Source organism: Talpa occidentalis, unplaced genomic scaffold, assembly GCF_014898055.3.
Source record: "Talpa occidentalis isolate TD23 unplaced genomic scaffold, MPIMG_talOcc4v2.1 talOcc4.9, whole genome shotgun sequence".
Classification (NCBI taxonomy): Eukaryota; Metazoa; Chordata; class Mammalia; order Eulipotyphla; family Talpidae; genus Talpa; species Talpa occidentalis.
Window position 1 is genome coordinate 27,299,779 of NW_023605305.1, and position 27,081 is coordinate 27,326,859.

Consider the following 27,081-nt stretch of genomic DNA (forward strand, 5'->3'; position numbering starts at 1 on the left):
CTTTGGGTTTGGGTGTAAAGTAAATCCCTTTACTTTATAAAGCATATGATTGGATTAGGTTTTTGATCCAATCTCTGGCTTTGATCAGAGAGTTTAATCTATATACAGTTAAAGATATTACTAGAATGGAATGCCACTCAGCCAAATAAGGAGATGAAATCTTCCCATTTGTAATGAGTAGACCTACAGGGTATATGCTAAGTGAAGTAACTTAGATGCAAAAAGACAAACACCATATGATTTCAGTCATACATGGAAGGTAGGTAAGGAAAGACTATCAGAACAAAATAATGGATGGGGAAGGGAGAGAGGTAAATTGGGTAAAAGGGATTGATTGCATGGTGAGGGATAGAAACTAGACTTTTGGTGGTGAAAATGTAGTATATACAGATGTTAATTTATAATGTTGTGTGATGTTATAAACCAAAGTTACTTCAATAAAATCTTTAAAAAAGTAATTACTGAAAAAGGGAGATTTAATGCTACCATTTTACTATTTGTTTTCTATGTAACTCAGACTTCAGATGCCCATTGCAGGCTCAGATTTTTTTTTTTTTAAAGATTTATTTATTTATTTATACAAGCACTGGGTACAGTCAGAAGCACAGGAGGGTGAGAGAATTAATCAGAGCCAGAGCGGGGAGCAGAATACGCAGACTGATGAAGTACACTGCTGAGGGGAAGCTCAGATTTTTTTTATCTGTGTTTCTGACTTGCTGTAAATTAGAGGTTCCCAGGACACTCTTCGTGGTTTCAATTAATTTGCCAGAACAGCACAGAGAACTCAGGAAACCTATTTACTCATTAGATTGCCTGTTTATTACAGCGAATACTAAAGAATATGAATCAAGGGCAAGTGGAAGTGATGCAGCAAGGTGTGGGGAAACAGCACAGGATTCCGTGCCCTCCCCAGGGCATCATCCTCCCTAATCTCCACAGATTCACTGGAAGCTTTTATGGAGGCTTCATTGCATGGACAGGATTGGTAAACTCATTGCTTTTGAGAGTTGAACTCAACCTCTATCCCTTTCCTCTTCCATGAAATCAGGGGATGGAACCAAATGTCCCAGCTTCAATTCATTTTCCTTCAGATGGTTTACCAAAGTTCCCTTCATTAACATAACAAAAGGTACCTTGAACACTCTATACTTAGAAAATTTCAGGGGAAGGTATGAGTCTGGATCTGTGGATGAAGACCAAATATGTTTGAGAAATACATTTTTGTCATCTGAATGACCACAGGATCACAGTAGATTATAGGAGTGCAAGAATGGACAGTGGAAAAACACTCAGTGTTTCTCAGGTTTGCAGTTGAGAACTGTGCTCAATTACTTCTGCCCAGATTTTGTCAAAGCAAATCAGGTGGCCAAACCTAACAGGGAGGGAGAGAGTACTACAAGGTGCTTGACCAGGGGAGTTGTGTGATTTTAATACTCAAAGGGAGTGAAGAATTAGAAAGCCTTACTTCCAATCCCCTACATACATCAAAAACAAATGGAGAAGAATTTACAAGACCAAAGAATTTTATCCTTCAACTCAGTGGACAGCTGTACAGCTGTCCAGTGCTGGGGATTCCAGTGCACTGTATTTCTGTGAAAAACATGGTTTTGCTTTATTGTAATTCTATTTGAGCAAATTAGAAGTATAATTAGCTTTCCCACCAGCCCCATTTCTGCATTCAAATCTTAACACATATTTAAGTGTTGCTGTGGCTTCATTGGAGCTATTGACTTTGAAGTAGTGGGTTCCGGTTGAGTTGACAGGACTTTAATGGTGCTGAAGAAGTTATAGTAACAAACACTTGGTTTTGTATAGACATGATTTCCACTTTGGTGGATAAAATCAATAAAGGTTATATTTCTCTCTCTCACTAGTCAATCAATCATGAGTTCTCATTGACACCTCCAATTCCAATACAATCTTATGGAATTATTCTAGTTTTCCCCTTTCCATATTTGTAACCCCCTTCTGCTGAGAAGTTATTCTCTATATATATAATCACTTATTTGCTCAACATTCCTGTAGGTAAGAAATTTAGTCTCAGTAGCAATAGTAACCTGCTTGACCCTGATCCGACCAACCACACAAGCTACTCTGGCTGAACCAGCCAATTCCTTGGTCCTTGTCCTGCCAACTATGCCAACCTCATGGACCTGACTCCTTGGCTTCAGCCCCATAGACACCCCACAAATGCAGATCAAATCTTCGCCTCCTACCTTGTTAACGATGCAAGCCACTCTGCCTGATATGTGACCCTGCCTGCCAAATCTTGGGCCCTGGAGAAGGAAAGGGGTCAAAGACCAAATATTAGAACTAGAAATGCTCCTAGTGTTCTTATCAGTTAGGAAATTACAAGGATTTTGGGAACTCTGTGCCAGGAAACTTGGGGGAGGGGGACTAGAGACCAATATATATTATTTACGTTTGGTAGCTTTGCAACCCAAACTGATCTCAAACCATAAAATAGAGAACACTCCAGCCCTCAAGTGGAGCTGGCACATAGGAATGGGCCCAAGTCTGAATGTACAAGTAAGTTTCATCAACAGGCAGTTTACATTCTCAAAGAGTCTATTCCCATCATCTGTTACAGTCAAGTTAGTTTCACCTGGGAATCTCAGACCTTTGCACTTGTAAATTTTTCACTTGTAAATTCTTGAAGTTTTAATATGCCTATTTTCTATCCAAACCAGAGAATTTCAAGTCAAGAGCCACTGGCCCCTATCTCTACTTTGCTCTAGCTAGTCAAATTACCTACAACTGCCTCATTGATGAAAATAATAATCAACAGAAGGAGAAGAAGAAAAGAAGAAGCAAAGGGAGGATAGAGTGTTAGTGCTTTGAGAAATTTCCCTATATTGGACCCTGGATCCCATAAAACTGCCGTGGAACTATTTATCTTTCTCTTGGGAAGCATATGGGATTAACAGACTGTGACAATGGTCTTTTATTTTTCCATAATATTTTAACTTCTATCTGTTAAAAGGCTTTCAAGACCAAAGAAAGCAACTTAAAGAAAGTAATTTATATTATAAAATTTTTATTTGATCTAACACTTGATCTTTCTCTTTTTAGTTCAATGGTTTCACTGGGGAGACATGTGAGTGAGGGAATTCATGCCTCTTTATTATGGAAAATTTCAAACATACTTAAAGTAGTGAGAATAGAATAATAAGCCCCCCCCCCCCCCCCCGCCGTTCCTGTCACCTGGTTCCAACAATTATCAACATTCTGTTGCTCTTATTTACTACTCTATCCTCCCCACCACCATTTTTTTTTTTGCTGGTACATTTTAAAACAATACATTAGATCTTTTCACTTGTAAATTCCTCAGTAAAAATATACAAATACATACAGATTAATTTTATAGCCATAACTTAACCACAATTTCATTACCATACTATCATACCCAGCAAATTAATAACAAATCATTAATACCATCCAGAGATCAGTCCATGTTTAGTTTGTCCCAGATGTCCCCAAATGTCTTTTATTGTTGGTTTACTTCAATCAGGGTCTTTCTCTTTTTAAAGTTAAATACAGATTTCTCTATCAAAGTAATTTATATTTTCTGTAGCTCCTAAAATAGGCATCAGATTTCTAGGCAGAAGACAAAAACGTGAGCCAGAGAGTCACATAGAGATTTTAGCCTGGTCTAAGAAAAACTAATACATTGAACAATCAACTTGAATAAATTAAGAGCGCACATTCGGAATTGTCATTTTTGGTCAGGTACAAGTGCAGTAAAGGCAAAAATCTACTTTAGCTGTTGTAAATGGAATCTGGGATCTCATCCTCCATTGTTTCTTCGAAGTAGTTACTTTCTCTTCCAAGTAGGTATGAAGACTCTGATTCTGCATGTCAATTTTGTATCTTGCTACTTTACTGTTCACAGGAGGTCTTCCATTCATTTTAAGTTTCCTAGAAATTTATCATCTGCGCAAGGATGTAATTTTAACTCTTCTTTTTCCAGTCTTATGCCTCTAATTGCTTTCTCTTCTGTTAAGATGGTGGGCATCCTTGTCTTGTTTCTGAATTTTGCAATGAATTCCAACACCAATTGTCTGATACCAACTGGGTGGCCTACAAGTCAATTCAATGCTGACACTACCAGCAGTTAGTGCAGACCCCACAGTTTAAGGGGCTGAGTCCCACCTGATGGCCTGCCATCAGATGCCAGTTTAAAGTCTTGGGTGTCCCCAAGTCACCCACACTTCTGCCTGAATGGCTGCATATCTGGGATTTCCCACAATTCTCTCAGGTTGTGAATTCACTAGAGTCACAGAACTCAGGAAAGTACTATTTTTATGATTACTGTTTGTTTTTTTTTTTTAATAAAGATACAACTAAACAGCCAGATGAAAAGATAAACAGGGTGAGGTCTTAGGGGCTGGGGGAGGGGGAGGAAGTGGTTGGGTTACCCTCACATGTGCTCTCCTGGTGTGATCTGGGCCTGTTACGCTCCAGTTTCTAGCATTGCAGAGTGCACTGTTTGTATTATGTGTATTTTATTGCAGTTTTTCTTTATACTCTAAGATCTATTATTATGAACATTCCTTGTGCACTTCAAAAGGAGACACATCCTCTAATAATTGAGATTCAGAGTTTGATACATATTTGATTTTTGGTATTTGGGGGAGTAGAGTTGGGGGGGTGACCCGTGTTCATTCACTGTTTGTTTTTTTTTGTAATCCTTGCACCAAAAGACAATTTCTTGTATTCTTCTGAAAAGATGGAAATGAATCAAGTCTCAGGCAAGGTGACTCAAATTCAACGCCAATATACTAGGCGGCCTTCCATTTGTTCTGCTCTAAGAGATAGCGATCAGGAGATGGAGCAGGACTGGGTGCAAAAATTGTTCTGTGCGTGTGCGTGTGCAACTTCATTATTGTGAAACAAAAAACTCTAGGCCCCACATGGAAGTCCTGTGTGAAGCCCACCGGGACTTAATACCCAACCTAACTTGGCCTTCAACCCCCACTGCAGATTCAGCACCATTCCCCACCCCTAGAAAGGTGCAGATGGCAGGGCAGCAGCGGAGCCCAACGTTGTGCGTGGCTCCCACCCTACCCTTCCCCCGCACCCCAGGGAATCCCCCTGGGCTCTTTGGCAGCGCCCACTGGGAGGAGCATCAGACATCAGTCGGTATTTATCAGGCGCACAACACACGCCTCCCCCACGCCCCCACCAATACAGGGATTCCCCTCCGGAATCCCCAGGATGATGGGGGTGGGGGGGAAGGAGCTGAAGGAGGGGAGGTCAGGTCCGCCCCTCCTTTCCGGAGCGGCCTCCTTCCCGCGCCTCAAACGCCGAGAGCGCCCCTCTCCGCCTCCGGGAAAGGGATCTTTCCACCCAGGTAGCGGACGACCCACCTCCCTCCGGGGCTCCGGGCTGCGCCCCTCCTGGGGAGACCGGGAAGTGGGGGTGCCTCGCTGCCTCCCGCGCGCAGGTGGGGAGAGTGGGGCGCCGGGAGGGAGAACGGGCCACTCCAGCCGGGAGCCAAAAAAGAACTTGTCCTCTTCTTTCGCACGCTGACCTTTTAAATTTTTTAATTTTTTTCCTAATCACTGCTGGTCTTCCGATTCCCCTCGGGAGAGAGCCCTCTGTCGGTCCTCCCTCTCCCGGGTCCACGCGCCTCCCAGGGGAGTTGCTGGATCTCAGGGCACAGAGCGCTCCGCCCCACACCCACGCAAGGCGCCTCCCCTGGTGCCACCCAGCCCCCGCCGTGCCCCTAAAAAATAGAGGGAGAAGTGGGAGCAGCGCCGTCAGAAAGGAGAACCAGAAAAGTCTTCTCTCCCAGACCCACCAAGCCAGACCACCCCCCTCTCCGCCTGAGGGACCCAGGAAGGCCCATTTCTGCTTTTCCGAGACAGTAGGGAAGCCTTCCTCCTGTCTCTCTTAGGTCACGGCCCCTCGTGCCTTTCAGTCCAGTCAAGTCAAAACTTACAGAGCTTATGATGGTAGTGGGGGGGGGGGGGTTCACATGGGGTTTGTGGACCCCAGGATCTGAAGCCTTAGCTCTGCCACATTCAGCCTATCATCACACTGGTTCCATGGGATGATCTCTGACATCTGGGTAGGGATAAACCTAGCCCTCAGTATCCAAAACAAGATAAGAGCTGGAAAGGCTATCAAAATGTGCCCACCATTTGTGAGCACAAAAAATAGTAATAAAAGGTGTCAGAACCCGTCTTCATTGGTATGACAGCCATCTGCACCCACAGAGGCATTGCTACCTTTCAGGAACTCTTTTCTGTTATCAGCTCCCCTTGCTTCACTGCCCGAACCAACTCTGGTCTTGAGATTGTTCTGATAGTTAAAAATTCTTTCCTTCAAGCAGAGCATAGAGCAGTGTAATAGCTGGGTCATGCTCGGCAGTGACTTTGATAGGGAAAAAAAAAGCAATACACTTTTGATCAGTCTCTGTCTCTGGGTGAGAGTTCAATTTCCATCCAATTGTGCTAAGAGGGGAAGCTTTCCCCTCTGTATTTTGGCAGGCTCTGGAATGGGGTCTGCTATATGAAGTTATCCCATTGTTAAATCCTCTATCTCATTTTTACACAGGCCACTTTTGAGGGATAGTGATGGGCTTTGCCTGCTCCTGGTTTTAATGGCAATGCCTTTAATACCTAGCCATTTGATATGATGCTTGCTTTTAGTTTCTCAGAAAAAGAAAACCAACCATTTATCATAGGTAGGAAATGGCATTTGTCTCTTGTTTTACTTAGTGTTTTTAACCAGAAACAGTTCTTGAATTTTCTCAGATGCTTCACATAATTGTAAAGTTTTCAGTATGATTTTATCAGTGTGATTACTTATGTTGATGGATTTCCTAATTTTGAACTATCCTTGAGGGCTTGAAATAAATTCTGTCTGAGGTTTATTCTTAGGTGGTTAATAGATTTTGTTGTTATTGTGAATGGAATTTATTTTCTATTACATTTTCTAATTGCTTATTGCTAGTATATAGAAAAGCTATTGATTTTTGTATGTTGATCTTGTATGTGGTCACCTTGCAGAATTCTCTTAATCGTTTGTCAACTGATTTCTTAGGTTTATCTATATAAGCAATAATGTCATCTGCAAATAATCACAATTTGCCTCTCCTTTTCTAATGTTTATACCTCATTGCTTTCCTTCTCTTCTTGAAATATAGAAAACAGCTGGTGCCATTTTGAATAGTAAGATGATAAAGGTCATTCTTGGTCTTATTTCTGACTTCAGTTGGGGTTTCTATTGTTTCACCAGAAGTATGGCATTTGCTGTAAGTTTTCTTTTTATCATTGTTGGATTAAAACCAATGTATTGAATTAAAGCTATTTTTTCCTAGTCTGCTAGGAGACTTTTTCTTTTATATCATAAGTGGGTGTTGAACGTAATCATATTTTTAATTTATTAATATAATAAGTTGCTAGATATTCTATGCTGAACCATTTTTAGCAATGCTGAGATAAATCCTCTTTGGACTTGATGAATTATTCTAATACACTGCTGGATTTAATTTGTTAACATTTTTAAAGGATTTTTTGCTTTTTTGTTCATAAGGGAGATCGTGTATATATATTTTCTCCTACTGGCTTTGGTTTCAGGATATGTTATGCAGTAGAATGTATTGGGTCTCATCTTTTTTGTGTAAATGACAACTTTCTTTTTTACACTTGAAGGTTGATGAGAAACAAGCACTAATCCTATTAAAGAAAATCCAAAGTCTTAATTGGAAAGTATGGTAAACAATATTAATTACTATTTCAGTTTTATAAAACACAACTTGAAAACATCCAGCATGCATGTTTAACTTTATTTATTTTTTTTAAAGATTGATTGATTGATTGATTTATACATACAAGCACTGGGTACAGTCATAAGCGCGGGAGGGTGAGAGAATTCACCAGAGCCAGAGCGGGGAGCAGAGCAGGCAGAAGGACCAAAGTACACTGCTGAGGGGAGCAGCGGGCGGCAGGAGAGGTCTGCGACCCTCCTCTGGTGGCCGGGGAGCAGCCGGGGATTGAACCGGCAGTGCAGAGGCTGCTGGCAGCTTCGCAACCCAGCGCTCAACCGCTGCGCCGCCGGGGAGGCCCTGCATGTTTAACTTTAATAAATGAACTCAGGACCTCGCCTGGTGGTTCAGCGGTTGAGCGCTGGACTGAGAAGCTGCCCGCAGCCTCTGAAGTGCCAGTTTGATCCCCGGCAGCCAGCGAGGGTCTCACATGGCACGCAGACCTCTCCTGCTGCCTGCTGCTCCCCTCAGCAGTGTATTTCTTCGTCAGTCTGCCTGTTCTGTTCCTGCTCTGGCTCTGGTAAATTCTTTCACCCTCCCGTGCTTCTGACTGTACCCAGTGCTTGTATAAATAAATAAATAAATCTTTTTAAAAAAATGAACTCAAAACCAAATATATGTGTTATCTGCATGGAGGCAAGATTACAAGTCATGGCCTTTGTCATTGTCATCATCGTGTCTTCTTTCAATGTTTGATGAGTGATTGGTAATAATTTGTGATGACACCTGGTAAGTGGTAAGCAGAATGTTTTTGAACATTCGAAACTGCTGATGGTGGAGGAATTGATGCTTTTATATCTGGGGATTGTGAAGTGTACATCTTTTTTTGATTTTTAAAAAAGATTTTTATATATTTATGCATACAAGAGCTAGGGTACAGGCCAGAGGTGTAGAGAGTGAGAGGATTCACCACACACAAGTGGGGAACAGAACAGGCAGATTGATGGAAGTACACTGCTGAGGGGAGCAGCGGGTGAGTCAGGACAGGTCTGCTGCGCCACGTGGGTTGCTCCCTGGCTGACTGGGGATCAAACTTGTGCTACAGAGGCTGCGGATAGCTTCTTAGGTTGCGTCTTTTTTATTTTTATTTTTATTTTATTTATTTTTAAAGATTTATTTATTTATACAAGCACTGGGTACAGTCAAAAGCGCGGGAGGGTGAGAGAATTCACCAGAGCCAGAGTGAGGAACAGAACAGGCAGACTGATGAAATGTACTGCTGAGGGGAGCAGCGGGCCTGGCAGAAGAGGTCTTCGCGCCATGTGGGACCTTTGCCTGTGGCCAGGGATCGAACTGGTGCTGCAGAGGCTGCGGGCAGCTTTGCAGCCCAGCGCTCAACCACTATGCCACCAGAGGAGGCCCCATAGGTTGTGTCTTAACCCCTTGCACCACCAGAGAAACCTGTGCTCTGTAGGGGACATTGGAGTTCCTACTTTGTTGCATCAGACACAGTTTGTTGGGTTAGTTATGCCTATGGTGGAAGTACTTGGGCTGCTAGTAACTGAACTAATAGTTAACCTGGAACCATTACTTCTCCCACAGAAGCAGATGCCTTTTTTGGTAAAGATGTAAGCCTATAACTTACATAGGCACACATATCTCTCAGGTACAATCTGGGGCCTGAATATGCCTTGATCCAAGGGGTTTGATTTGGTTGCCTTGCAATATCTAATAAAACATGTCTTGGGAGCAGAGCTTAAAGGCTCCTCAGTGTGACACTGGATTGATAATTGCACAACATCTGCAGCTTTCTTAGCATGACTTATGCACATTTTGCATCATCTAGAATTGTGACAAATCAGGAGGTAAACTCCAACATTGGATTTGTAACTTTTTTTTTTAAATAAAGATTTCTTTATTCGTGCATATAAGAACTGGGGTATAGGCCAGAGGTGGGGGAGGTGAGAGGATTCACCATAGACAGAGTGGGGAGCAGAACAGGCAGATTGACTGAAATACACTGCTGAGGGGAGCAGAGCGCCAGACAGGAGAAGTCTGCTGTGCCTTGTGGGTTGCTCCCTGGCTGGGGATTGAACTCATGCTGCAGTGATTGCCCATAGCTTCACAGTGCTGAGACTTAACCCCTTGCACCACCAGGAACACCAAATAGGTGTCACAATTACATCAAAGTTTTACCTAGTTGATAGGTTTTTTAAAAAAGGTATTATAGTTTTCAAAATTTCATTTCTTTGAATATCAGTGAAGCTGAATGCTTATCTGTATATTTATTGGCTGTTACACCTCATCTCATCTGTGACTTTCCTAATCATGTTCTTCGTGCATTTTTAAAAGTGGCAAATTTGTCTGGATTCGTCTGAAAATATTCTTTATAATTAACCTGAGCCAGAAAAAGTCATGTTGAAATGTCCTGGATCTCCACCATACTACAGACATATCGCCTTCCTTTTCTCCCAGTTTGTAAGGAGCTCCTGCAAATGGGGCACCTCATGCTGAGAGCGCTCAGCAAAGGAGAAGACTCACTGCCATCTTTAAGGAGTGCTTAGTCTTGGTGTGAAGAAGGGAGGTGGGCGCCTGGATAAAGTGGAGGGAGAAAAGAGAGTGGAGAAAAAGAGCACTAGGCAGGCACTCAGGAGCTCCAGTCTACTATTTATGGGCCCAGCTGTGAACATGTGCTGAGAAAGATGAGCTTCTGGTTATATTCTGTTTTCTATACATCCAATCAGCTCCCTATTCCAGCTGACTACCACTATCTCCCACCAGGTTCTCCTGCCTCCACTGTGCTCCCACCCCTGGCAGGATGAATCTGACTCCTTCAGCCCTCTTCCCAACTCTCCTTCCAGGCCCACCCCACATAGCTTCATATCGCTCTCAGGATAAAGTAAAAAGTCAGCTCTGCAGCTCCAGACTGCCCCATCGTGAACCCCTCTTCCCGGTGCCTCGTTAGGTCACCCTGGATCTCTGTTCTAGACATGTCTTGCTTCAAGTGGATCACAAGTTTCCCTTGAGGATTTTCTTCCAGCTATTCCCTGCTTGGGACTACTTTCTTGGGCTTCTTTGTAACCCCAAATAATGCAATTTGCTCCTTATTTATCAGCGGTCCAAGCAAGAGACCAAACCTCACTCTCTCTTGGCAATTACCCTGGGAAGCTTCACTTGTCTAGTTTCTCTCTTCATCTCAACCCTTAGCAAAGTGCCAGATTCATACTGAGCACTTAATGAACAGGGTAATTAATATCATTAACTCACTTAACGAAAAAATTAAGTGGGGTATGCACTGTGTTCAAGTTTTACATGGATGATTGGTTTTTAATTCAATCAGGTACTATTACAATTTCTACTTTAGAAATAAAAATGTGGGTTCAGAAAAACTGCGGTCACTTTTCGATGCTCGAAATGCAACTGAGAAAATAAGAAGGAAATGCCAGATAACAGTAAAGCACCAACACGCGCGGGCTCGTGGGAACCCAGGACCATGACAAGCAGCGCGTCCAGGCGGCTCCCTACTCGGTTACCAGCCGGCTCCATTTCCGCGAAACACAGGCCGGAAGTGTTCCTTGCGGCAGTGTTTCTACTGCGCACGACCGGAAGTTTCTGTTCGCGGCTTTTCGGGGATAGGGGCGCTACGGCGGCTGCCGCAGCGGGGAAGCCAGGCGCGGCAGCACCAGGGCTGAGGGGGCAGATAGGGTCGTTTGAGAGACCCAAGCGGCAAGATCCTGGCGGAACCGGGGCCTGACCTGGGCCACCCTCCTCGCCGCGCGCTCCTTCCCCACGCCCCCTCTTGGGGCTGGAGCGGCTCCGCCCCCTGAGCTGAGGCTGGTCTCTCTTCAGGCACTGACCCTTGACCTCTGGGGGCTCCTGCTGCTTTTAGCGCAATGGCTACGGGCGCCGATGTGCGAGATATTCTAGAACTCGGGGGTCCAGAGGGAGATGCAGCGTCCGGGACCATCAGCAAGAAGGACATTATCAACCCGGACAAGGTAGCAGGGACGACTGAGCGTTGGGTAGCTGAGTGAGGTGGCGGGAGGGGTCACAGGGAAGAGATTGGGGAGATGAGGGGAGCCTTCTAGAGACATGGGCGGCGATAGGCGTGACATAACGGCACAGAGGATGTGATGCCTTCAGGAGGTGGGACACCGGGGGAAATGGTGTGACACTTCTATGAGAGGGCCAAGAGATGTGACACTTTGAGAATATTGGGGAGGGGCACCAAGAAGGTTGACATTCTGAGAGATGATCGAAAAGTATCTTCTACTCTAAAGCCAGGGCTCTGTCAAGATGAGGTGAGGGTTGGAAGTGAATGGCCTATTCAGACTGGGGGTGTCCCTGAATGGGTTTCTGTGCCTTCTGTGTGTCATGTCACGACGTGTCAGTATATATGTGTGTCATCTTTACCTGTAGATGCTGGTTTGTTTAGGGGTTTGCTGGGCTAATGGATTTTCAGGGAAGGGAATTGAGGCTGTGGTACCTATCTTGTGGTTTCCCTCTTCAGAAAAAGTCCAAGAAGTCGTCTGAGACACTGACCTTCAAAAGACCAGAGGGCATGCACCGGGAGGTCTATGCACTGCTCTACTCTGACAAGAAGCAAGTATTAGAACCCGAATACTCCTAGGCCCCTCATCATCATCATCTGCATGTTCCTAACTCAGCTTTCTCTGCCAACCCCCCTTACCCCCACCTCCCCTCAGCAGCCAGCCAGGACTCCTCCTTGCTTAGTAGGAAGGACGCAGGAAGAATTCAGATCTCCTGCTCCAGGATGTGACTCCCTTGCACGAGGATAGATCAGGTCCCTGGGCCAAAGACTCTACACTCTAACCTCCCTAAACTCCACTGCCAGGGATGCACCCCCACTGCTACCCAGTGACACTGGGCAAGGCTACCGTACAGTGAAGGCCAAGTTGGGCTCCAAGAAGGTGCGGCCCTGGAAGTGGATGCCCTTTACCAACCCGGCCCGCAAGGATGGAGCTATGTTCTTCCACTGGCGACGGGCAGCTGAGGAAGGCAAGGACTATCCCTTCGCCAGGTTCAATAAGGTGAGCCACCACTCTAAACCATTTCTGTGAACTCATCTCCTAGGGTTGGTGCCAGAGGCACATTCAGGCATGTGTCAACCATGGTTACTGATTCAGGCCTTATGGCAAATATCTGGAGTATGGGACTCTGTGTCTTTCCTGCCCATGAGACCCTGTCTTTTCCTGGACCTATTTTGGGGCTTGGTGGCTTTTTCTGGCCCTTCAGTTGTTACCATTTCTTAGAACTGTGTTCTGGATGATTTTCTCCCTGTGTCCTTTCTCTCTAGTGGTCTCATCTACCCTTGGTAGGCCAGTGACTTATCTCCAGTCTGGAGCATCAGTGCCCACATACCCAGTTGATTACTTAATGTCTCTCCCTGAAGGCCTCACAGGTATTTTAGATCAAGTAGTACCCTGAGCAGAACTCATAATCTGCTCTCTGTTTGCCAGCCCCCAAGCCTCCTCCCCATATTAGATACCCAGACCAGAAACTTGGGAATCATCCATGACTTAGCCTTCTCTTTTAGCTTTCATGTTATTTCATTCAACAGTCGGCCAAAGAAGTTAGAGGGAAGATAGATAATAAAACTTTAAGCAAATAAAATAAATTTGGTTCTTGCAGATAAAAGCCATCACTAAAATGAAACCAGGACATAAATGGGATATGAAATGAGGTAGCGTGAACTTGCAGTTATAGGGAGGCAACTTTAGATAAGGTGGTGAGTTAGGGCCTCTCTGAGAAGGCATCATTTGAACTAGACTTCAGTGGTATATATAACATTGCTGATTGTGTTTCCATAACAAATTACATCTGCCTCTGTTCTTCATTCCCTATGCCAGGACCCTGGTCCACGCTGAGTTACTTCTATTCTAGATTATTGAGGCTCACATAGAGAACAAAGCCTTTCCTAGACTTACCTGGTCAGTGAGAGGCAGAGCTAGGCTGGGTGAGGATTTCCTACGCTCTTTTTAAGCCACTATACAATACGGCCTTACGGTTTTGCAGCCTGAAGCAGCCTGCACTTTAAGCCTGAAAGTGCTAGGTACTTGAACCCAGGACTTTTAAGTTCCAGCTTCCCCTCAGTTCCGTATGTCTAACTGTACCTGCACATCTCCCCCTGGATGGCTCACAGACTTCTCTGACCCAGGAGTGACCCATCATTTTGCACACCTGGTTTTCCTCTCTCTCACTATCCTCACCCTCAGGTCTAGTGGAGGGAGAGGCTGGAGATGGAAGATTGAGAAGGGATAACCAAGAGGCAAGGAGGTGTCTGAGGTGATGGGAGGGAAGGTTGGATAAGACAGTTTGAGGTAAAGACAAAAAGAATACCCATTTTGCATTTAGTAAACACTATTCACTGCCAATTCAAGCTCTCGGCACTGAGGACACAAATATGAAATTCTTCATATTGGGTGAGGGAGGCACAGACAGTTAGTTTGTTGGTATACATGGCATACTGGAAGGACTTGAAAGTCATAGAAGCTTCCTGGAGAAGTTAGAGCATGGGTCTAGAAGGATGTCATCAGGTGATAATAGGAAAGGACCTTCAGGCAGATGGGACTGTGTGAGCAAAGGATTAAAATGAAAATGCCAGTCACGTGTGGGATGCTGTGGGAATTTATCCTGTTGATAAAGCCTAAAACCTAAGGTAAGACATGGTGGAAGATGAGGCCAAGAGGCCCGCAGGGGCCACATTAGGCAGGAATTGGCAAAACCAGGCCGAGGAGTTTTGAGTTTTGCCTTTATGTCTCTGGTAGCCACTCAGGATCAGATCCTAGTTTACACAGATTGACTGCAGGTGGAGAATGAAGTTGGAGTGAAGTGTGTTAATGACCTTCCCTTCAGTACTGCTTGTACTGTAGTCCTGTCCTCACTCAGTGACTGTCACACCCAAACCAGAAACACTAGTCACCTGTGATAGTACCTGCCTCCCCCCCTTGCCGAATCTTATGGTTTTTAATCTAAAGCCTTTCAGGCCTGCCTTTTCCCCCACTTTCTACTGGTATGGCTTTAATTCAGGCGTCTTCACTTCTCACCTGGATTCTGAAACCTGCCAGCTGGTCTCCAGGGCCCTGTCTCGCCACTTCTGCCCTCCCTGCTGCCAGGGTGGTCTTTGTGAAAGAGAAACATGACCCTTCTCTATTTTCTTTACAACCATGTTGGCTTCCATCCCCCTGAGGATGAATTCCAGACTCCTTAGCAGGGCACACAGGCTGTGCAGCAGCCACCTCTCCTGACATGCTGGCCTCTTTGGTGCCTCTCCCTGCCTTGTCCTTGTTTCCATGTCCCTAACCGCTCCAAGCTGCACGTGCCGGGCTCTCTCTAGTCACTGTGTGTTGTCTCCTCTGGGTAGAATGTTCTCTCAGCACTGAGCTGGGCCGCCTTTACCTCTTCCCCGACCAGCCCTTGCTCCCAGCCTGGACCTGGTGTCACTGCTACCTTTGTCATCAGACGCATACAGTGTACTAGACTGTTCCTCTTTCAGCTGGATTGCGCTTGAGAAGGTAGGGCCCCACCTGTCTAATTTGGCACTGTGCCTAATGGGCCATGATAAATACTTTTTGAATGAATCAATAAAAGACCGCCAGCCTCATTTGACTGTAAGTTCCTTGAGAGCAGGACTGGTACACAGTTCTCGAGTATTTATTTATTTTTAAAGATTTATTTATTTATTTATTTATACAAGCACTGGGTACAGTCAGAAGTGCAGGAGGGTGGGAGAATTCACCAGAGCCAGAGGGGAGAGCAGAGCAGGCAGAGTGACGAAGTACACTGCTGAGGGGAGCAGCGGGCGGCAGGAGAGGTCTGCGTGCCATGTGGGACACTCACCTGGTGGCCGGGGATCGAACCGGCGCTGCAGAGGCTGCGGGCAGCTTCGCAACCCAGTGCTCAACCACTACGCCACCAGGGAGGCCCGAGTATTTATTTATTTATTTATTTTTAAATTGGCATTGAATTGCCAGGAGGGATACTTAATTAACAAAGCTGGGAAACCAGGGAGACTTCTCAGAGGTGACGATTTCTGAATGGTCAAAAGGATGAAATGTCCTCGAAGTGTAAGGGATGAGGATATAGGAAGGTATTTCAGGCAAGAACTCAAGGCTGATGAGAGCCTGGCATGTTCCAGGAACTGCTGGTCATTTGGCTATAAGTTGCAGTCTGTGGGGGACAATGACTGCAGAAAGAGGACAGGTCATTCATCCATGTGGTCACTGATTGAGTCAGTAAATACTCATTGATACCTATAGTGTGCCCCTGACCCTGTGCTTAACCCTGAAGAAGGAAATGAACTGACAGTACTTGCTCTGGAGAGTATGTGAAATATCTAGAAGGTACTTTTACCTTAGGCTAGTAGGGAGCCTTTGCAGGGTTTATTTTTTTATTTTAAGATTTATTTTTAATTTTTTTTAAAAGATTTTATTTATTTTTACATAGAAGAACTGGGATACAGGCCAGATGTACAGGGGTTAGAGGATTCACCAGCGACAGAGTGGGGAGCAAAACAGGCAGATCTACTGAAATATACTGCTGAGGGGAGCAGTGGGCGAGACAGGAGAGGTCTGCTGTGCCATGTGGGTAGCTCCCTGGCTGGGGATGGAACTCGTGCTGCAGTGGCTGCAGATAGCTTCATAGTGCTGAGACTTAACCCTTTGCACCACCGGGGGTTTAGAACACCCTAAAGATTTAGTCATAGAAGAGCTGGGGTATAGGCCAGAGGTGAGGTGGTTGAGAGGATTCACCAGAGACAAAATGGGGAACAGAACAGATAGATTTTATTGAAACACACTGCTATGCTAAGGGGAGCAACAGGTAAGTCAGGAGAGGTCTGCTGTGCTGTTTGTGGGTCAGCTCCCTGGCTGGGGATCGAACTCAGGCTGTAGTGATGATAGTGCTAAGACTTAACCCCTAAGCCACAAGGGACTTTGAGGGGTTTAGTAAGGGATGACTGGGCAACATGATTAAATATATATTCCAGAACTGTGCTTTTAAAATTATCTCTGGTGAAGGATGTTTTTCTTTTTTAATTTCTAATCTATCAGACTGATACAGATAGAAAAATGACAAGAAAACTACAAATTCATGTTTTTCCATATTTCAGCAGTTTATCATTATAAAATTGTTTTAAAGGTTTTTAAATGCCAACTCTCAACTTCCATACTTACCACAGACCAGTGACAACGGTTTGCAAACAGCACTGTTATCTGGGCTGTCCTTTAAGTGTCACTGTTCACAGAGATCAAGGCTGCAGATGGAGAATTGCCTGGAGGATTGAGTGGAGGCAAAGAGACCCCTGGGGGGCCATTTCTCTGATCCAGGCAGTGGCAGGATGGTCTGGACTGGGATGTGGCAGTGTACGAGTCAAGAGTAAAAGCTAGCGTTAAAGTCTTTGGCTTGGGCAGCTGGGTTGGGTGATGGTGATATTGACTGAGGTTTGGACTGTGGAGATACAAGTTGGAGGGAGAGTGATGATTTCAGTATCATACACATTAAATTTGAGGTATATGTGGAACCTCCAGGAGGAGACGTCTTAACAGGCAACTGGAAATAAGGATCTTGAGAGCAGGTTGGAGCCAGTGTGGTCTTTGGTGAAGGGATACTTCCTTGGTCCAGCCTAGCATACTCATTCCAGGGGTCTCTGACTGACCCAGCTGGTGATGGCAGTGTTTGTCCCTGAGGGAGGCTTGGGGATGGGGCCTGGGAGGAGGGACTCAGGGGCATGGGCAGGTATATTGAGACTAGAAATCAAGCCTCTTTTTTGTAGAGATGTGTGACCATTCACCTCCAGAGGGCTGTAAGTCTCACTGTCACCACTGGGTGGCAGGAGTGCTGCAGACAAATGTTCTATGGACTTGAAGATCCTGGGCCTTTTTCCAGGTGTTAAGCCATCTGTGCTACTCCAGGTTGATCTCGAACTGCAGGGAAGCACTTATCTATGGGCCCCTTACCTTCACCATAGGGGCAGAAGCAGGTGTCCTATTACTGAGGTTCTGGAGCTGAAAGCATGGTGAAGATGGTTCTGGAGCAAATCCAGAGGCAGGCTGCATTCTTTGAGTCTCCAGGGCCTCTGACCCAGCAGACAGATTCTGTCCAGCCCAGGGATTGGCAATAAACAGGAGGGGCTATGGACACAGAAGGGCTTGAGCCCACTGGGCATGACAAGGGCATGCCCTCTCTGTCCCTCTGTGCCAGTAGACTGTGCAGGTGCCCGTGTATTCAGAGCAGGAATACCAGCTCTATCTTCATGATGATGCTTGGACTAAGGCAGAAACTGACCACCTCTTTGACCTCAGCCGCCGCTTTGACCTACGTTTTGTAGTTATTCATGACCGGTATGACCACCACCAGTTTAAGGTAAGCTGATGTCCTGCATTTGCATGTGGGTTCAACCCCCCAGGCCTGGCAGGCCCACTGCTTTCATTCCACACCTTCCATCTGCTTTTGTCTGTCCCCAGAGGCGTTCTGTGGAGGACTTAAAGGAGCGGTACTACCATATCTGTGCCAAGCTTGCCAATGTGCGGGCTGTGCCAGGCACGGACCTCAAGATACCAGTGTTTGATGCAGGCCATGAGCGACGACGGAAGGAACAGCTGGAGCGTCTTTATAACCGTACCCCAGAGCAGGTCAGCCCTGAGCCCCACAGACTTTCCTCTGTGCCCTGAGACGCCCTGCCCATTGTCTTCATTTCCTTATGTGACTCACCTCTGTATCATCCTACTGGTACCCACAACCCCTCCCAGTCCTTCCTATCTCTCACTGGCTACCCTCCCTATCCACTTTAGCCCATAATCTCCCTCAGAATCCCTCCTTGTTTGCCTCACAGACAGCTCAACACCTTGCTCCCCCATGTGCCCTCACACAGTTCTCAGTCTGTTGATTCCCCAGGTAGCGGAGGAGGAGTATCTGCTGCAGGAGCTGCGAAAGATCGAGGCCCGAAAGAAGGAACGGGAGAAGCGCAGCCAGGACCTACAGAAGCTGATAACAGCTGCAGACACCACTGCAGAGCAGAGGCGCACAGAACGCAAGGCCCCCAAGAAGAAGCTACCCCAGAAAAAGGAGGCTGAGAAGCCGGTGTGGCGGCTAAGTCAGCCCAGCTGAGGGTGGAAGGGCTGTCTGGCAAAGGGGATCCCTAGTAGAGGGTTTTGAGAGCAAACAGAGCTGGCAGGGGACTGACATTAACACTGGGCCTTTTCCCTATGACACTTTGGTCTCAGCAACTCTTCCTTTCCAGGCTGTTCCTGAGACTGCAGGCATCAAGTTTCCAGATTTCAAGTCTGCAGGTGTCACGCTGCGGAGCCAACGGGTACGTGAGTCACTTTCTTCAGTGCATTTGGGCCCTAGGCTCTGTGGCCTGAATGCTGCAGACTGGGGCTGTAGCAGTGACAAGGCTGTGCCATGTGCTGTGGCCGGAGGTGGCCTCCCTTGGATCTAAGGGAGATGTGGCCAGGCTGAGGCCACAAAATTCATTGTGTTACTGGCTGCTGCCTTTTCTGGCCCAGAGCTGCCTCTAGGGGCTAACTTCCACTTCCCCATGGCCTTTAGTTGCCTTGTTGGGAGAGGGCTTAATTGCCTGGGTCATTACAGATGAAGCTGCCAAGCTCTGTGGGACAGAAGAAGATCAAGGCCCTGGAACAGATGCTGCTGGAGCTTGGTGTGGGTGAGTATGGGATGTACCCCCTCGAGGCCATGGATAAAGGCTGGGCAGGGCGAGGGCACTTTCTGTCACTGGCCTTCCACCACACCTAGTTCTGCCCCTGTGCCTCCCACCTACCCACCTGCAGAGCTGAGCCCAACACCCACGGAGGAGCTGGTGCACATGTTCAATGAGCTTCGGAGTGACCTGGTGCTACTCTACGAGCTCAAGCAGGCCTGTGCTAATTGCGAGTATGAGCTGCAGATGTTGCGGCACCGTCACGAAGCACTGGCCCGGGCCGGGGTGCTGGGCGGCCCTGCCACACCAGCATCGGGCCTGGCCCCGGCCTCTGCTGAGCCAGTGATACCTGAACCGGGTCTTGGCCCTGACCCCACCAAGGACACCATCATTGATGTGGTGGGCGCACCGCTCACACCCAATTCGGTAAGAGCCTGGGCAGGCTGGGAGAGCAAGGGCTGACCCTGCATGTGAAGGCGTGTGGGCCCGCACCCCCTAGTGCTTGCAGCAGGAAATGTCACGAGGGCTCTGTGACTGAGGGTAGGAGTGGGTGGCCAGTGGGCATCACTTTCCCTAAGAATGTGAAACACACCAAGCCTGAGTCAGGCCTCGGGGGCCACTGACCTCAACACCTTCTGTCTCTCCTCAGAGAAAGCGACGGGAATCGGCCTCCAGTTCCTCTTCTGTGAAGAAAGCCAAGAAGCCATGAGAAGCCGCGTGGGGTGTGGGTGATGCTGCTGTGTAAATAGAGCTGCTGAGTTGGATCGGGCTGCTATCTTTTCCTTCTCTGATGCACCTGGCTGGGAGGGTGGCCAGGAGGGGGGTCTCCATACCTGTTCCCTGGGGCCGGCATCGGGGCCTGCCTGCATTGAGGCCCTTACTGGCCCTCCAACAACTAACCTTTGCCAGTTTAGCCCAAACACCTGTACCTGGGAACCCCCGTGGCTCTACATTCAGTGTTTTCACACAGCAGTGGCCTCAGAAACCAGCAGCTTTGAACATAGCATCGTGCTCAGACAGTCGCTGGGGCCCTGGGCATACCCAGCGAGCCTCTCAGGTGCTCCAGTGACCGCAAGCCACACTAGTGGCCTCATGTAGAGAGCAGCCTGGAGCATGCTCTAGCCCCCAAGTTCTGACAGTGTCAGGCACAGCGCCCGGCTGGTCCACACACACCCAGGGCCTCATTTCCCCGTCTTTATTCAGTGGCACGTTCACAGTGGGGATGGGGGCGGACGTGAGGTGGGGCCTGATCTGTCCTGGAGCCCTGGGGGCACCACACACCATGCACTACGGATGGGAGGGGCACAGGGGGGCTCGGTGGCCCCGGCAGAAGCCTGTGTACCAGGGAGGAGGCGGTGAGTGCCTGAGCCCCCCGAGCCCAGGCCCACAGTGGGAGGGGCTGATACTGAAGTCGAGGGGTGGGTGGGGGCACAAAGTGTCTGCTCCAGAGGGGCCAAGTGGCCGAGCCCTCACCCAGGGCACAAGCCTAGGCTGGGGGACATTCTGGACGTAGAGCTGTGCCACTCCCTTTTCCCCTCTGACGAGGGAGAGGAGGGTCCCGGGCTGGACCACGCAGCTACCCTGTTCTGCCCCATCCTGTCCTCGGCCAGTCAGAAGGGTTTCGATGTCTGCTTGAAGATGAAGCCTCGATACGCGAGGGTCTTCATGATGTTGGCAATGTTCTTGCAGTCATCTAAAAAGAGGAAGAGAAGACATTTAGGCGGGTCCCAGCCGCTTCCCTTCTGGGCTGTACACGCTCTTACACAGGTGGCAGGTGAAGCGGGGCCAGATTGAGGAGGCACAAGCTCTGGACAAGGGAACCCATCCCCTGGTGGCGGCAGTTCCAGCTTTAGGTTGGGTTAGGTGATGCTGGGCCGGCAGGAAGCCTGGTCTCTGCTTCTCAGTCCCATAATTCATGCTGGAAATTGGCCGGTGTGTCCCGCCCCAGCCCCAGTGGTGATGTATGGGCGCCGTCGCAGTAAGAAAAAGGCAGAGTAAATGTGTAATTTCTCCCTTGACGGCCCCTGGCCGCTGGGCGATCCTTCTTGTTGCCGCCGCGTGGGGACGGCCTGTCCGCCACACTCCGTCTTCCCGCCACCCGCCTTGATGTCTCCATTTCATTACTGTGCTGCCATTCATCACACCCACGGCCAGGGTGACTTTGCCGGCACTTGCATGTGTGTGGCTGTGGCCCAGGCCATAATCATTGGTCACCGGGCACAAGCCTTGGCACTTCTGGGCCAGGGCCCTTGGGAAACACCTGCCCTGGGGCCCAGGCTTGTGTGTTCTGGAAGCAGTCTGCCTGTGCCTCTACAGCCCACACCAATGGAGGTGGTCCAGGCTTGCGCTGCCCTAATGACATGCCCAGTAGCCTCCTACCGGACATGCCTGTGTACCTCAGCCCGAGTACTGCCTCTCCTACTCCAGCAGGCTCCAAGCTCGTTAAATATCTGTGCCTGCCAGATCCTGTCTGGTATCCCAATATTGATCCCTGTGAGAAACCATGCTCATAACTGTCCTAGACCGCTGGCACCACAGGAGCAGACACTCAGGCCTCTGTACCAAGTATGCTGGCCAGGCCTTGTTCCACCACCACCAGCAGGAGGTGCAGTGGCCGAGCTTTTCCCACTGTAAAAAGTCCAGGTCGGAAATGCCCAGGTGCCTGCGTTTTTCTGTTCTGCTGAGAACAGACACCAGCTCCCATCCCTTCACTTGCCTCTCTCCCCACCCCTCTCCACCTCCCATAGATGCTTCTGGCCTGTAACCACAGCCTCATTTGCACCAGTCCTCATGGGTTCAGTGCTGTGCAACTGCAGTATTGTGCACTGACAACATAATCAGGGTGTGTGGGGGGGGCAGGGGGGTAAGGTCACTTTGGGGCCAGAAGGCCTCTGAACCCGTCAAGGAACAACCCTTGCAACAGCCCTCCAACCCAACCCTTGCCAGAACCTGTGACCAGAAATGGGGATCCACCAGAGCTAGAAAGGGCTACGGAGCCAGAGGAGTTTCTGGTTAGTCCAGGGCTAGTAGCAGCCAGACACCAGCTCTGCAGACGCTGCTTAGGGCAGACAAGTTACCAGGGACCAAACATGAATATAACCACAGTAGATGTGGGCATGCAGAGGTGAGCCAGGACCCAGACCCAGGGACACCTTGTTCCTCCAGAGACTCAGGAAGCCACGAGGGCTGGTCTGAGGCAGAACAGTGGGAAGACGGATGGGTGGGTAGTGGCGACCATGGCAACTCCAGACGTGACCCATCCCCGTGCTTTATGGGCCGGACACGCGCCCCGCTCAGCTGAGGCCCTGTCATTTGTCTCCCTTAGTGTGTGCCTGTGCTGTGGGGGCAGAGGTGGAGGGGGCTGTGGCAGGAGGAGCTAGGCAGTTGACAGGAAGGGGATGGGGCAGGAAGAGCTGGGCAGGAGGGTTGGGATGCAGATGGGACAGGAAGGACTCTGAGAGGAGGGAGGGTTTATGAAAGGGCCCAGGAGCTGTGATGTGCTTTCCAAGACACTACAATAGGGTAATTTTCTTTCCAAGTAAGTCTGGCCTTGTCAGGGTACCTCCAATCCTTCCTGTCTCCTGTACTCTGGGGACCATGGCTGCTGTGCATATTAAGAATAAGTCCCCTCGTTATCTGCAATTACCCAGCGGCCACACACCTCATTTCTTCCAGCAGAAAAGAAAATTAGTTTTCTATTGACTTCATCGGGCTCCTCCCTCATTGCTGGACAAATCGCTCAATCTGCCTCCCCTGGCCCAAGTGAATGTGCCCAGTGCCCCTGCCCCCAGCCCACCCCACCCCTAGCCATCAGTGGGCAAGCATTGACCTGCCACCTTGCCTGGCTCTGAGTTGGGAGAAGGTCCATGTGCCCCGTCCTACACACTGGATGGCTTCATCCACACCCTGAGCTTCAGCTACCTCTAGAGATCACCCTCTTCAGCCTGGACCTGTCTCCCCAGCTCCAGACCACATATCCAAAAGCCCCTGAAACATCCTTTTCTCAGTGTGTGTGCGTGTGTGTGTGCACATACGCATGTGCAAGTATGCATTAACTTAAAACTTCCAAGAACACCAATTTTCTCCCACAAGCTTCTTCACTCCCCTGTGTTCATCCCAGTGAATGGCCCAAACCCCAGAAACTTTGCCCAACACAAGAAACCTGCAGCGTGCGGCAGACTTTACACTCCTTGCTCCTCTACCTGGTACACTCTTCACTGATTAATAAACAAAAAAAAAAAAAAAAAACACAAACTGCAGATTTTATCTTCCTATCCTGTCTCATCATTCACTTCCCTTCATTCCAGTCGCCCACTACTCCAGACTCCCATCATCGCTTGCATGACCCACACTTTCTTTTCCTTCTAATCCATTTTGTACCCAAAGGGATCTTTCTTACACACACCTGATCATGTCCTTTCCGCTTTAAATCCCTTCACTGGCTCCGCTGCCCTGTCTTCATAAGGCGAAAGGCCCCGTACAAAGAGAGGTCTCTGACCTCACCTCTGCCACTCTCTATGCCCAGCCCCCAAACTGCACTCTCAAGGACACATGCACTGTTTTCTGAAAACAGCAAAGTAGACTTTGGAGTGCGACCTGTTTCTAGTCTAAACTTCACCCACTGACCGTGTGACCTGTAGCAAGGGCTTCGTTTCTCTGAACATGGGTTCCTCACCAGGGGTGATAACGGGTACCACCTCAGTGTGACGGTGCCGACTGTGTAAGGTGATGCACCCACATGTCTCTGCACATTGGTTCAAAGATTGGTTGGCCCAGTGGTGAGAAAGTATATACTGTGTAGTCCGTGCCACAAGTGAAGAGGGGCCAGCGCAGCTGATGAAGCCAGTAGTCAGTCACTGACTACTGACCCTATTTACTGCGGATTCTGGTGTCTAATCTGTTGTAATGGTTCACTACAACAAACAGAGACCCAGTTTGGGGAAGACCTAGCAGGTCAATGGTATGGGGACAGCGGTATCTAACCCAGACTTTCTCTAGCCCTTGAAGCCTTCATAAGAGATGAGGATAACTGCTGGTCTAAAAAGTCAATGGCACAGTTAGAAAATGAAGAAGTTGGGCAGAAGCACAGAAACAGATTTGGGGCTTTTAAGAGGCCTAAGTTTAGAAAGAGCCAGCAGCAGGATGAGCCTGGTGACAGCATGGCCTCTCAGTCTTCTGCTTGAAGCCCGAGGCAACCTGGGTCAGCAGCCCCACCTCTGGGGCTGTTGAACTAATTGAGGCCAGCCTGAGGCTGTTATGGGGTGGGGGTGGGGTGAGGTGGGGTGTGTGTGCACATAGAATTGTGCCCATAATGGAGGCCACCAAGAGTAGGTCTTCCTCACTTCCAAATTCTAGAAGGCTAACCTGTTTTTATGTTCCTGCAGGGTCATCAACTTGATGGCTGCCTTTTGCTTTGGGACATTAATAGTCTTAATGTTGGAAATATTTTTATACTGCCAAGACATTAATGGGAGGGGTGTGGTTGCCCAAATCCCTCAGATAAGGGAGCAGGCACCCAATAAGGAAGGATAAGCTTATTGGCTGGACCCAAAGGTAGTCAAGTATCTGCTTGGCAAAGTTGTTGCTAGTGGAAGGGGGAACTCAGATTGCTTAGGACACAGTGAGACCACTTGAGGCTGACATGCTCCAGTCAGCTCACTTGTCTGGGAATTCCAGTAGAGGACAAGAAGCAAGGCCCAGGCCATGGGCATCCTCAGGAGGGAAGACACTTAGGATACTTCTGGAAAGCCATTCATCCATGCACTGAAAGCACACCCATACCTGTGTGCTAAGTGCACACGAGCCATGCTGGGCCAGAGGGCTGGGCCACAGACTTTAGCTCCCTGTCCTCAAGGAGCTCAGAGCCAGGCCTGTAAGTGGTATAGTGTGAGCAGGGCCCTGAGAAAAGCAGGGCACAGAAAAGGCATCTCATCTAGTGTCTGAACCAGGAAACAACTCCTGGGAAAAGTTAAGAGCATGTGAGAGCAGGATAGTCAGAAAGGTAGTGTTAAGGTGGGGAAATATTCTCAGCGTAGTAAACAGCACAGGCACATTTCTGGAGCATCCAAAAAAATGAAAAAAAAAAAAAAAAAAAAGGAAGACAATTAAGTGAAGCAGGTGGTAGGGGTGAAGAATAACAGATTGAGGGGTGGCAAGAGAGGAAGCTCTGAGGGCAGCAGTGACCGACCATGGGAAGCCCTGAAGATCCCCAAATGCTAAGCTCAGGAGCTCACAACTTCTTTATTCTGGGAATGATGAGTACACACTAACATGTTTAAGCGGGGGCATGACAGCACCAGATCTGAGCTTCAGAATTCTCATTGAGGATTGGAAGGGCTAACTCTGAAGGCAGAGGCACCAATGAACAGACAGTACTGGGTGGATTAGGATAGGAATGATCGTTCTGTGCTAGGTGAGGACAGAGGTGGAAATATATCGTTCATATGGAGAAGTGGATAGAGGAAGAGATTTTTAGGAAATATGAGGAAGCCTTAATGAGTTTAGGCTCTTAGTGGTTCTCACAGAGATAAGGCAAACCAGAGAAGGTGCAGGTTTGGGGCCATGATGAACTAGCTTACTCTGTGACTCCTATGGGGCACATCAAGCAAATCAGGCATTTCCTTCATGGCTTCTAGGCTTTATGTCTTGCTTAAGAAGGTCTTTCCTATCCCAGCATTGTTAGAAAACTATCGTATTTTCTTCTAACACTTTCAATTTTTTAAAATCTGCCTGGAATTTATTTTTGTATATAAGACCTAATTTTATTCTTTCCCTAGTGGGTAGCAAGTTGTCCTATCACCATTGATTGAAGTTTCCACTCTTTCCCCACCCTTTTGAAATGATATTTCTATCATATACACAATTCCCATACCTGGGTCTGTCAGAGCCAGGAAAGAGAATGAACAAGAAAATGATCAAAAAGGCAAACTGAACTGGGGGGACATCAGGGGCAGCAGGGTGACAAGCTGCTGACCTCACGGGGCTACGAGGCAGGGTGTCCTAAAGGGAAGATTCGGATACAACCTGAGGCCTCCTGCAGAAAAAGCATTGCTTAGTTACACACCTTATTATCGCTCTCCAGGAGCTGGTGAGGAATGGGGACAGAGCTCATAGATCAGGGACTAGCAAAGATGGGGTGGGCAGCACAGCACAAGGAGCAGGAACCAGATAGGGATGAGAGAGCAAGAGCCCTGGGTGTGTGACATTCTTAGAACCTCGTTTTCCCGCCTATAGAGGAGGTGGCTTGAGAGCAAAGGGCCTGCGCATCAATCCTGGGCTGGCTTGACGTAGGACCTCGAGGTTAAATATACCCCAGACTCACATAGGATATCCTTATGCCAAGAGCTTATTTGCTATTTACTTGAACTATGAATTTAACTGGTGTCCTTTATTTTTACTTGCTAAATTTGGCAAATGAAAGTGCTGGGGGCCAGTACTTTAAGGTATAACTGGGCAGAGTTCAGGGTACAACAGCAGGTGGCGCTCAGGAGGAAGTCAGGGAGCCAAGGCAGTGCAGCTAGGAATGAACCAGCAGAGGAGCCCCGCGTTACCCTAGATTCTGGGTTCAAGTCCAAACTCTACCAATGAATAACTGTGAACTTAAGCAAGTTGCTGTTTTATTGGACCTCTTTGTTTTTTTCTTCTCTAAAATGGGAATAATAATAACTGCTTCCCTCAAAGGGTTGTT

General features: G+C 47.9%; 2 protein-coding genes across 11 annotated transcripts in view; one reads left to right on the forward strand and one right to left on the reverse strand.

Moving 5' to 3' along the window:
- The first annotated feature begins 11,323 nt into the window (after nt 1-11,323).
- On the forward strand, nt 11,324-20,158 carry DMAP1 (DNA methyltransferase 1 associated protein 1). Its single transcript, XM_037499132.2, has 10 exons — nt 11,324-11,712; nt 12,225-12,316; nt 12,570-12,765; nt 17,939-18,097; nt 18,199-18,366; nt 18,629-18,814; nt 18,975-19,046; nt 19,328-19,400; nt 19,525-19,820; nt 20,044-20,158. Exons 1-10 carry the CDS (start codon nt 11,608-11,610, stop codon nt 20,101-20,103), a joined length of 1,407 nt encoding a protein of 468 aa, XP_037355029.1. The 5' UTR covers nt 11,324-11,607; the 3' UTR covers nt 20,104-20,158.
- A 400-nt stretch (nt 20,159-20,558) lies between these two features.
- Nucleotides 20,559-27,081, reverse strand: part of ERI3 (ERI1 exoribonuclease family member 3) — a 123,765-nt gene continuing 117,242 nt past the window's right edge. For 9 of the 10 annotated variants that reach the window (XM_054691471.1, XM_037499135.2, XM_037499143.2 and 6 more), the window contains one exon: nt 20,559-21,087. In XM_054691471.1, the coding sequence (XP_054547446.1) occupies nt 21,058-21,087 (30 nt within the window). In that variant the 3' untranslated portion in view covers nt 20,559-21,057. The remainder of the gene's footprint in view (nt 21,088-27,081) is intronic. The other variant, XM_054691467.1, reaches the window with a different exon arrangement.